General features: G+C 41.0%; 1 protein-coding gene across 1 annotated transcript in view; it reads right to left on the reverse strand.

Annotated features, from left to right (window-relative positions):
- Positions 1 to 6,143: 6,143 nt before the first annotated feature.
- ARPP21 (cAMP-regulated phosphoprotein, 21kDa) overlaps positions 6,144 to 13,018 on the reverse strand; it is a gene marked incomplete at its 3' end in the record, with an annotated part of 65,104 nt that continues 58,229 nt past the window's right edge. Inside the window, exon 19 of the mRNA XM_010160955.1 lies at positions 6,144 to 6,270. Within this exon, the coding sequence (XP_010159257.1) occupies positions 6,144 to 6,270 (127 nt within the window). The remainder of the gene's footprint in view (positions 6,271 to 13,018) is intronic.

Here is a 13,018-nt window from a genome sequence, read left to right on the forward strand (position 1 = left end):
CAACCTAGTGATTCTATGATTCTTTATGTCTTTCTTTTTCGTGCACTTAATTCTCTGTTCCTTCACACCTTTAAAGAAAGCACTGTAAGAAAGATGGGGAACGTTACCAAACAGCAAAGATCCCGGTGAGCATTTTCCCGACAGTGCACAACATGGATTATGGGTTAATCTCAAGTCAAGGCATCCAGGTTTCTCAAGCCATGGGAATGCCTAAAGTTGTCCTAGGTTTTGTCCAGTCTCTTAGGTTTGCTACAGGTGCTTCCATGGCACGAAGTCTCTAAGGAATCCGGCAGGAGGAGCGCTTAGCTCTGCCGTGCAGATGCTCTTGGTCCGAGACACTCAGTAGTGTTTTGGAAGCCCTTATAGATAAAGCTTTAAGTTTCCAGGCAACTCAAACATATTTGAACAGAAACGCGTAAGATCAGTGTGGATCACTTCATGATCATGATCTTGATCTTAGTCCTCCTGTAATTGCTGCAACTCCTCCTTGATGCGGCCCTACCATTCCATAAAATGCTTTTAAATTTCAGAGCCTTACATCAACATTAATGAATGCAGCACTACGCTTAAGTATCTAAACCAGCAGAGCTCTGTCTTTCCCGTTCCTGTTGAATCCCTGTGAAAATGAGATGCACACCCACCCTTTACAATGTTTTTCAGGAGCGGCAGCATCTGCTGAAAAAATATAGTATTAAACACGGATGGACACCTTCAGCACAAATCTGTTTCAGTAGTGCAGTATGCAGTTACTGTTGAAGAAATAGTTTCTTCAGATAATTAGATACTTAAAAATTGAAGTTGTTTATGTTTATATAAGCACAGAAATTATAGATGGAATTATGCAAACAAATCTCTCATGGACCATGAGCTCCTGTCAGGTTGCTAATGAAGGTAGAAAGCAGCAATCTTTCTTTATAAGGTCCTCTAATGACAATGATAACAAAGCATGGTTTTTTAGTGCTGCACATTTTCCTTCCCCACTCCCCCTTTTTTTTTCTCCTTTCAGTATCAGTTTATAGTGACAAATGCTTTCAGAAGACAAAGAAGATGAAAGAGACTTGAAGATAACTCCTCAATTATGCTGACACCTATATGATTAAATTAAGCAAAAATTCAGTATTTCATTGTCAATTTGACTCTGATTTCTACCTAAACAAATTTATAGGCTCTGTTAAGGTACATTTTGTCTTGGCTTGAAATTTGTTTCAGAGATGCATTAAAGAGACAATTGCCTCTTTTTCCTTACTCGAAGCCATAAAGGCTAATAATACCGTACTCCATCAGAAATATTACCTTTCCTTCAAGACAAACATTAGCTGTTTACAGAAAATCCATGGATTCTTATTAAAAAAGGAGTCTACATCCAGGCAGTGTTCAGACATATTCTTTCCTCACATAAGGACTTCCTTTTCTCCATGATGCTACTGTACACAACTGACTATTCTGCTTTTAGGAAAAAGCAGAGATTCCCTGTGCAATCTGGGCCTTCCCATGCTATCTGGGCACTGAAACAAATCATAATGGCAACATTTGTTGATTCTCAAATGAATGAGAACTACAAAAATCATTACAATAATTGCAGGCATTAAAAACCATCTAATTATGCCAAATACCATCTTATTTTCTCTGGAAATATTATAGTGTAAACTTTTGGCTGGATGATTTTTCAGCAAAATACTATAGAACTTAGCTTTAATCTTCTCAAAAGATGATCTTCATTACCGATGCAAAACACGTGCCACAGACTTCCACCTTACAACTGTGTGATCAACCCAGGTAACTGCCTTTTAGAACTGTGGCCTAAAGAAGAATCTAAATATTATTTTATCCATAAAATTTCTGTTGCTCTGTGGAATTATCTGAAACACAAGGCAGACATACAACAACAAACCAAAGTAGGAAAAAATAATGTAATTTGTTGCAGCTTGTGCATTTGTGAATGGCAATAGAAACAGTTGTATATCCCAAAGTAATACTCATGTACTCATCCAGTTCATGTTTATGAAGCACTTTAAAGATGAAAAATCCTCCCAAGTGCACAGCACTTGCTATAATGAAAGAAAACAGAAACACAGATATAAAATAACACATTGCTGATCTCCTCTATCATGACAAAAAACAGATCATGACTGATTTATCATCGATATATCTCTTTTTTTATTCAAACATAATAACTAGGATTGAAAGATTTTGAAATTATCAATATAGAGATAGTTACTGAAGACTGAAATACTGATGATACTAAATATGCAATTTATAGAGTACTGCTAGATGAGAACACAGAAATAATATTTCCTATTTTCTTCTGTGTGGTTGCAGAACGGAGTATTCCATAGAATCTTAAGCATAATGTGCAGAAGTGAGTATTAACAACATACCCAAATAGTCTGAAAAAATAAGTATTCTGTTATTTAGAACAGCTGTCTGAACACACTGTAAGAATCCACCTGTGGTGTCCCACACGTGGCATGGTGTGACAGACACTGATTTTACCCTGGCCCCACTCAATGGCACTTTGAAAAACTTGGCACTGCACAGGACTGGACATAAGAATGGTGCAGAAGCAGTATAATGAAGAGCAGCAACGATGGTTTGTATCCGAGCAAAATCAAGGTATTTCTGTTTATTGACCATGCTACCACACCATCAGATACCACAGTTTGGCTTGAACAGAAAACAAATGTAATTCAGATGACAGAGGTTTTTATAAAATGTTCATGAACAGCTCTGTATGGGGCTTCTGCGAGAAATGGGTTGCTTATGCTCTCATACAAGCCAGAACTTAAGGAAAAAAAATAAAGGTAAGTAAACATACCAAAAAGCTCTCATTCTTCTCTCCAAATGATTTATTGCTGCCAGAGCTCTAATCTAATTTTAGGTGAGCTCATCTTTTTTTCTGCCCTGGAGCCATTTTAACTTAATATTGCTCTCCTTCCAGAGCCACGAGAGAGCACAGGCTCCCTTAGCCACCACAGATGTTGTGCTGACATTTTACTTTAGCTGCTTGCTGTAAAAGTCATCAATATCACTCTGGTCCAGAAAAGACCTTTTTTTTAAAAAAAAAAAAAATAAAGAAAGAAAACAAATTGCTGGCATCAGATCAAACTTTGACCTCTGCAGCCCAAAGTGGAGAATGTAAGATCTGAACTCCTTGCTGTTGCTTTGAAAGCTTCCAAAAGCTCCTCCAAGCAGGCAAATCTTCTATTTTAATAAAATATTTCCTGAGCTGCCCCATGTGCCAGCCGGCAGGTACAGGCAGACAGCCTGGGCTCCCACAGGCCTGCCAGCCATCCTCTCTCTGAAACTGCAGCAAGCGTTGAGAGGTCTGTGGGGAAACCATTTCAGAAATCATCTTTTCATCTGCATCCTCATCTGTTCCCCCTTCCCATCCTCAGTATTCCCGACCCAAACTCTGTTTCGACAGTGCTATTCTCCTTCATGTCTTCATTTCCTTGCCCTTAGTTATCCCTGGCTCCAGCACAACCTGCTCATCTGTCGATCTGGAGCTGAGTCTGCATGGGAAGGGAAACAGCAGTCTGAAACGCTTGCTTGGTCGACTGCTATTTTCCATCCACATACAAGTTTCTAGGAAGATTTTAAAGTTGTTTTCTTTTTAAACATGTTCCTGCAGGAAAAATGACTGATTACTCTGCTAGTTTTTCCTCAAATAACCCTCAGGGTAAATTTTTGGGCTTATCATCTAATTTCTATCATGTTTGACACAGAGATGGAAGCTGCAGAGACATGACATTCCTAAAGTTCCATAAAAATCAGCAGCTTGAAAGAGGACAGGCGCACCGCAGCTGCCTTGCCCTACCGCCAAAAGGCTGCAGCGCAAGCTGGCATGACCTGCTCTGTTTAGCTGCCACCAGTCAATCTGCTGCGGCATCCTGCCCAGCAAGCAGCTACTGGCCATCAAAGAGGAGCCAAGAGATGAGGATTTTGCAGATGGGCTGAGGGCGCAGGAAGAACAAACTCTACGCGTGTGGGGAGGCCAATCGAAGAAAAGCAGATGCAGCGACACTGGGCACAAAGCCACTTGAAACTATCACCAAATAATTTGGGTTTTTTGGTGTCTCAGAGCTTACAGTGAACCACCTGCAGTAAATCTGTAGCACAAACAATACCCTTTCCTCTACTTTAATTTCTCTTTTAGTTTAGTAGAAATTACGTGACATTTTGGAAAGCCAGTTGTTTTCCAAATGCCAAGGGATGCAGTGAAATATAAATTCAAACAATCCTTACATCATACCCAAGAAAAGATCCATAGGAAACTACAAGCTGCTTCCTGGCATGTCTATCACACGCTCTGACAACTCCTGTGGGACAGGGCGTATCTGAGCCCAAAGGGATGAACCACCTTGAGGAATCTGTTCCCAGCCAAGTCTCAAGATCTGAGAACAGCTAAATGCTTAAAATCATCCCCACCGCAGGGAGTCTAACTCTTAGTTACAATGTTTGCATTTTGAAACAAGAGATAAGAATCATGTTTCCAACTGAGTAGGCAGCTGAAAGAGCGAATTGCAGGAAAAGACTGACTTGTTAGAGATTTTACACAAACTCCTTGACTAATGTTTTCCAAACATGAAAGGAAAACGGTGCAAGAAACAGAAACAAAATTAGCATTTGCATCCATGCATTGTCTGCACTCAAACATAACAGCTCCTGTGCTACACTGCATTTTCAAAACTCGGATTTCATCAAGATCAAACAGCTGGATTTTCTCCAGAACATCAGTCAAATGCTTCAGACCTCTTGTGCACTTCATTTCCCATAATCTCCACTGTGCTATGGATGTAACATTAAACTGATAAATACGGTTTTACAGCAACACAGTAGATCTAGATAACGTCATCCAAGTTGATTTGCACTTAGGTTTCAAAGACTCACTATATAGAGATAATAAATATGGTACCAGACTCTCAGGCAGAAGTTAGAAGAGACAAATGACCTTTGTGCAATATCTCACCCTTTCCTCCCTTGGGAATGTATAAATACAAAGGTACGAATGCAGGCACAGTCAGCCACCGCTGACACTGACCAAAACACCACCAATTTTATTAGAACATAGAACAACTTAAAAAAAAAAAAAAGTAATCACTTGCTTAGTTACATAGGTATGTTTGCTGTGTCTTTGTCTCCCTGAGGCCTGAGAGAGTGTGAACAAACCTGCCAGCAGCCACATTACAAAGACAGGCTGACGGCTGAATGACACTGTAAGTCTTGTTCACATCTGGGCTCTTGACTTGCATCTTAAAAAAGACCCGTATGGATGCCTCTGCAGGGAACCTGCTCTGGCATTCAGAAGGGGTTCTGCTAGACTCAGACAGAAAGATGAATGCTTTGTCCTGCCTGGCACTTCTGTAATTGCAAACCCTACTGGGAAACACCTAGGAGTTACTGTTTGAGACACACCACAAGGAGAGTTGTGCACTGAAGAGAGATAATCAACAACAAAAATCTCCGAAACCAGAACTGTTTATTCCCTTGAGATGTGAGGACCCTTTCAGGAGCGCAACCCCCAGCACGCCTCTGCCTACACCCCTCGTGCTCCGGTGTCATCAGGAGTGGCATGACACAGCAGGAAAAGAGACCGGTTCACTGTGAGACCTGCTACTCACTCTCTTACAGTGTAACGGCCCCCCTTCCAGCTGCACATCTCTGCGGGAGCTGTTCCCCAGGAGCACTGACCGTATGGACCACCTTGCTGCTCCTGGGGCTCTGGGAGAGTAGAAGGTGATGGAGCACGACTGGCGCCTTCTGCATCGCTGCAAACCTGTCCACTGCGTAGAGCTGGAGTTTGCATGACGAAGGACAAACTGCAATGGGTTGCTTGAGTGGGCAGTGTGACTGTTCACACCAGTTCCCTCCCAACCCTCTCTGTGTCTCATCATCACATGGGGCATGGACGCCGAGGACATGGCACTGCACGCAGGACAGCGGTGGGGAACGCAACCCCCACTCATACATTGCTCGGTATCTCCAAACAAAGGGTTTCTCAATTTGCAATTTTCACCATATTTTTCAAACGGAACAGCAGCCAGCTTTCTCCTCTGCCGTTCAAATTCAATATGAAACCACAACCAACAGGTTTCACCATCAAAGGCACTGTGAGCAGCTGAAGGAGTAACAGATGTAAATACCTGCTTGCTGTGCAGTCTGTGGGATCTGTTGACTCCGCTGTGCACTGTACTGAACTGAGGCAATGGGTCTGTACGGCTGAGTTGTTGAGGTAGGGTACTGACCAGATGGGTAATAATACACTGGCATCTGGAAAGAAAGATAACAGAAGCTAACTACGGACTCCAAAGCTCAAAAATGCATAAAATAAAACAAAACTGGAAGGGGAACAAGAGGTAAAGTAAAGCATATTAGTGGTAACAGCAAGCAAGAGGACAGGCTTGCATTGTGTCTCTTCAAGAACTGCTGCTTGCTTTCAGCTTTTCCAGGAAAAGGTCTACCAGTGCCCAAATTTCTTCTCAGATACTTTAAGAAACAGAAGAAAAAGAATCGTCATTGAAAGAGACAAATATATGCAGAATGCATAAAAAGCTACATACACGTAACAAAGAAGACACAGTAAAATATCAAATGCTGCAGAAACACAGATGAAAGCACCACCTGTCATAGCAACATAATACTTATAGGCAGCATGTGAACTATCGAGTGAACTGTGGAGAAAATGGTCAATTCAAAGCAAAGAATGGCCTGGAGTAAAAGTACAGAGAGGTGAGACCAAACGAATGACAGAGTGCGTGTGCCCACAATGCCTGTAACAAAGATTAAATTCATGCTTTTGTTTTAACAGCTACGTCCTTCCCTACATGAATGTTCCTCTGTAAAGCCTCTCTCAGGCTTGCTGTGAATACGATTACAGTTCAAAAAACAATCATAGTTGTTTTCTTGCAGGAGCTGAGGGTACGCATTGAGTCAGCAGGTTCTGCTAGGTGGGCTTCTTTTTTCTATTATTATTGTCATTATAGTGCAACATGTACTATATCACCTTATCACGCAGGGTGAACATGGAAGTTTGAGGTTGACTGGAGCTAAAGAATTTTCCTATACATGCTATACCACCATTAACAAGACATTTGAGATAAACAGTTTTCAGTTGACCATTGGAAAAATCAAAGAACTCAATTTTTTTTCATTTTCAGCTGCAGTGGATGCTGTAGGTACCTGACAGAGTTCAGCAGTGTATGGTATCAATAAACTACAGACGGACATAGGCTTGGGAGAACGTTGCTTCTCTCGTGAATTCTGCCACACCTGTTATCATTTCTTTATAAATCATACATATTTCTCTGTGTGTGTAGCATTTATCCTACACAGAAATATGCACAAAGTCATACCAAATGTTTTTGTTGGTTTTTTTTTTTTTCCATATGAACATAAGAACTGGTTTTGCCACTTTTATTTGCACAGAGGAAATGTTTCTGGAATAGCTTATTCAGCTTGACCATTCCATAAAGCAATAGCAGAGTAGAGATAACTGCATCCTTGTGTTAACTACTGGGACATTGTAAGAGAGATCAGAAATTTTCCTTGAGATAATGTCAGATGAAAAAGAACAGGCACAGATACAAGAGACTAGGCAAGAAGAGGGTATGGATGGTTCAGTTGGCAAGCAGAAGACTACTGAATGGGTAACAGTGGTGGGAAAAGAATCAGGATCAACAAAACAGGACTCAGGCATGTTGAAGCGAAATCGCCAGACCAAGTGACAGTTAATATCACCTGTCAACCAAAAGGTTCAATACATTCTTCAAGATCTATTCATTTTCTCTTCAATCAATGGAAATTATTTGGTTCTTTTCCTTCACTCACCCCTAAGTAACTAAAGCAAGATGCCTCTGTAAAATGGAGAAAATCATGATGAATTTGTTTCTCTGCAGAGAAAAGCCACAAGGTATAGGAAAGTTGGCACATACATTTAAGGTGCGAAAATCACTCTTTAAACATTATAGCTTTGTAAACAAGAGATCAGGTGAGTTTAGTGTGATACACTCCTGTTGTGGAAACCTCTGCAACAGGAGACTTCAAAGAAATGAGAAGACTCAGCCTAAGGAAGTTAATGTAAATAGTTGATCCTGCCTTGGAGCAGGGGAACAGAGTAGACATCCTCTCAAATATTCTTTATTTTCAGTAACTATATTCTACAAATTAAAGAATATTAAACCCCTCTGGACATACTCTCACTTCTCCTGGCTGCAGCTTAATCTCACTTAAAGGATTTAAATTTATTTATCCTCAACTTCCTCATTTTCCTAGCGCAGACAAGCCCCCAGATATTTGAAAATACAGGAGCACAAGAACAATGCAAATTACCTCTGGAGGAATGAGTCTGTAGTTTTTAACTTTAAAACATAGCCTACAGAGTATAGGTTTTGAAGTGAGGTTTATAGTTGAACCTGCTTGACAAAAAAACATATACATACACTGAAGCATTCAGAGTAATTCGGAAATATTTATTTATTTTTATCACAGAAATAACACCTCAGAGTTAGTCAAAGATTTTTCTCCCTTTTTCTCATTTTCTCAATTCATTGGAATACATTTGTTTTATACACCATTTAGAAGCTTACCAGACTGTGATCTATCAGCTTGAAAAATGTAAGTAGTAGGACTATTGCCTAAGAAAATAATTTCATTTAGAAGGATTAATGGATGAATTTGCTAGTAATCATGCACACATGACTTGCAAAGAAGAGTTACTAGTTTTTTTCCAATTTGCTGGGTTTTGGTTTTGTTTGGGGTTTTTTTTGTTTGGAGTGGGGTATTTTTTTGGTGGCTTTTCTTTTTTGGGAGTGGGGGCATGTGAGGGTTATTTTGGCTTTTTTTTAAAGGCACCAGACATTAAAAGAAAGGCTCGGTGTAAAATGTAGGCATGGATGAAATAGGTCTTCGGTGGTTCAAGGGTCTGGAAGGGTCCATTTTCATTTATCTTGAGTACACCTTTGTGCCAGTAGCTGAAACATGTTATTTGTCCTTTCTGATATTACTGTAGTGAACAGTGGAATTAGAGGGATCAGAGATAACAAGTATCACTTACAACCGTCTATTCAAACCCTCCTGAATTTTTTAGTTTCTCATTACACCAGTGTTACTAACACCTCTGATTATATGCTCTTCAGTAAAAAACAATACATTTTGTTGTAGCTTACTGGTACACCAACATATTTGAATTGCTTTACCACTGTGAACACACCATCTAAACTTGGACCTTCCTCTAGTATAACATATTTCATTTCCAGAACCACGAAGTTTCCACTACACTGACAAGCATGCCAACACAGTTACTATAGGATTATGAGAAAAAAAAAAGTTAAAAAGCAATGCCCTTCTAAGACCATAACCTAAATAAATGCTGCCTTCTTTAGTCTAAAAGCATTGTTTCTTGATCTTAATTGCTGACACTAAGAAATCTCCCCTCTTTAATAATTATCATTAAAACAGTTGAGAGATGATTCTTACCCCCATGGATATCCTTATTTTGAAGGTGAATACCTTCCTTGTTTGTAGGGTGACCATTTCTGCCTTCAGATGTGCTTTGTCTCTAGGCGATGGGTAGAGACTCAACACAGCATTGGCTTTCTTCTTTGTTCTATCCAGATACAATTTGAAACCCATTACCAGGCTGGGTCTCCCTTGGACTGCTCTCCAACAGCATCCCTTAAATTCACAGGTATGTTGCTTATTTCCACATGGTAGGAATAAGATTTCCACACATGTTGATTTTACTTTCCTAACCTATCTCCCTCCTGACTTACAACTTGATTCTGCCATCAACAGATATTCCACCTTCTCTTAACATTGATGGTGTACAGTTATATATGGATTACTTCCTTCATCCAGATGATTAGCGATGCTGACACTGCTGCTAATGGCAACTACAGCTGCTTAAATTGAAGTGAAGACAACAGAAACCACAGTGATGTATGGACACCATTTCTTCCCATTACCTAACTGGGATGAATCATTCTTCCAAGATTTTTCTCTTCTTTGACTGCATCCTCCATAATAATCACAGTAACAAAATATACTGTCCTGTGTTCAACAACTGCAGGCATGTCCTCCAATGACACCTTCCGAGATCAACCACTCACTTGCAGTGACTCCCCAGTTATAACAAGTTTCCTAGAGGTGACATGCTATGAATAAAGATTTTCTTATGGTAGCTGTGGACAATCTAGGTGGGGGCTTCTGCAAAGACAGCTAAAATTAATAATGACACAATAATAATTTGGATGACAAATCCTTCAACATGTGCATTACTTCTCTGAAAGTCTCCAAGAATTCATGCCATCTCATTTTTGGACTTTATTTTGCCAGTACAGAGAATGAGTCAGAGGTGTAAATAACTTCAAAGGGAGGGTATGCTTTCCTATTGCCATAGTAATCACAGTTTTCCCATTTCTTCTCTTGCAGAGGCAGAACAATGACAAGCCCCAGTGAGAGGAACTTTTCCTCTCCCCAATGAGAGGAAAACTGAAAATAGAAGAAAACAGAAACTAAAGATGTATGTTTGCTCTTCGTGACACAGAAAGCAAACAGGAATTTACTGCTAAAAGTCTCTTTCAGCAAACCCAGACTAATGGTTGGGTTTGGTGTGTTTTCTGTTGTTTGTTTGTTTTTTTCTTCCAGTTGGCCGAACGAAGACAGGTCATTATTTTCAGGTTATTAAATTACAACTCTGTTGTCAAGCTGGGGAACAGCTGCGATGAAAGAAACAGCAAAAGGAATGCAAGGAGTCCTCTCACAACTTTTTAGGTGTGGCATTTAAAACAGTCTGCTTCTGCTGCGATACAGATGGGGAGAGAGAACTCTACAGAGGCAGCTGTAGAGCCATGGTTAATTGAACTTGAATACAAAAGTTAATACTTTAAATGCAGTACCTTCGGGTTTGTAGGCTTGGAAACATTTCTTTCTCTTCATTCTGTTCCCAAAGGAAGAGATCATATTCACAGGACCTTCTCCCAAGTTTTCCTTACTGTGATATTTTCCAGCAGCACACAGGGCCCCATAGCCAACCTACTAAAATCTTATCAGCAATGCATTTAGAGGAACTAATTAGCCATTAGAGTCAAGCCTCTTTTTTATTGCTATAAATTCAATAGCAACATTTAAGATATAAAAGTGCTTTTACATTGATTGCACAACACTGATTAATGCATCACATAATGCTTTGCATGCATTACCATTTTTATTGCCCCTTTTTTTCTTTTTTTTTTTAAGCCTGCCTCAGACCACCTGCTTTGGCATCAGAGAGCAGCTTCACTATTGCATCTAAGCCCAAAACAGCAACAGATTGCCAACAGTCAGTACCATGGTGAAGTTTTGCCACAGGCAGGACAGAGAGTCGGGAGCTAGCTGCCCTGCCCAGAGAGCTGCTGAACTGTTAGGGCTGAGGAATTACTCTTTCCTAATGCTTTGCTCATCTTTTCATAAAAGAGATCCCCTGTTTGCCATATACATGCTACAAGTAGTATCCAAAACACTCTGCAATATTCCAGGGCTGAAGAAAATGAATCATAACTTGAAATGTCCATCAGAAGTTCCCACCTGCGCATGTGGACGCAGGCTGCTGCGTCCCCTCTCCCTCCCAGCAGACCAAGGTCACTGCGCTTTCACAACATAAGGACTGATGCCCCCTCCCCCTGGCCCTTTTCCACACAGGTATCTGACAAGGGTTGTTTTGGAATAGTGACAAGCTAGAGATGAATGGTGCACGCGGAGCAGAGGAAGCTGACAGCGCTGAATTTCTCACCTTTCTGCAGCCCCATAGGACAAACCATTCCCCAGTGGAAGAGCTGAAGTTGCTGCAAACCCAGAAGATATTTTTCTGCCCTCGGTAACTTTTCCCTTTGTTACACCGTAGGAGGAAAGTGCCCGTACATACCATGTTTGAAAGTAGGGACAGAGACATAGTGGCCATTAGACACACCAGTACAGTACTGGTCCTACAACATCCCATATACGGAAAGGCTCCTCCTCATCATTTGTCCTCTGAAGAAGTTCATCTGCCTCTCCAGTAGCACCAGAGAAAATATTAATGAGGGAAAACAGCTTCACAAAGGAACACGATGTCAGACTAAGTGAAAATCCCGAACCCTGAGGCACACGCAAGGGCAAAATCCCATGTTCCTGGTGGTGAAGGTGATGAAGGCTCAGCCCCACACAGGCAGAAGCTGCAGGCACTCCCACAGAAACAGCCTCTGCAAAGTCAACTGATGGGGGGGTGGGTCTAGCAGAGACCCCTGGGTGGGCTGCAAAGCTGGCGTCACCTGAGTGGGGAGGAGAGGCAGCACAGGGTCCCTCACCACAGCAGGCAGCACAATCATGCTGGTTTTGGTTAGGACAGAGTTAATGTTCCTCACAGTAGCTAGTACGAGGCTGTGTGTTTTGGGTTTGCGCTAAGGAGAATCTTGGTAATATGGTTTTAGCATGAAGTTATACTTTGGATTTGCACCGAGAAAAACATGGACAACAAACTGCTGGTTTTAGTTCTTGCCAAGTGATGTTTATATCAAGCCAAGCATTTTTTTCAGTTTCTGATATTGCCCCTGTGTTCCAGCTTCTTCTCTACCAGAAGCCGGGAGGGAACACAGCCCGGACAGCTGACCTGAACTGACCAAAGGGACATTTCATGGCATACAATGTCATGCAAAGTATATAAGCTGGGGACAGTTGGCTGGGGCTCTGTATCTTGGGCTCTGTCTTTGGGTTTCCTGGCTCAGAGCCTGGCTGGGCTTTGGTTGGTGAGTGGTGAGCAGTTGCATTATTTGGGATTTTTCTATTATTTTAATTACATACTATTATTACTAGTAGTAGCATTTTCATTACATATTATCCTTAGCACTGATATTATTAGTAGTACAGTTAGTATTCTTAGTACCATTGTTTTATTTCATTTATTTTCAATTATTAAACTTATCTCAACCCACGAGTTTTCTTGCCTTTTCCTCCAATTCTCTCCCTCATCCCACTGCGGGTGGGGGGAGATGAAGATGAGCGAGTG

This window comes from Eurypyga helias, unplaced genomic scaffold (genome assembly GCF_000690775.1).
Source record: "Eurypyga helias isolate BGI_N326 unplaced genomic scaffold, ASM69077v1 scaffold28870, whole genome shotgun sequence".
NCBI lineage: Eukaryota > Metazoa > Chordata > Aves > Eurypygiformes > Eurypygidae > Eurypyga > Eurypyga helias.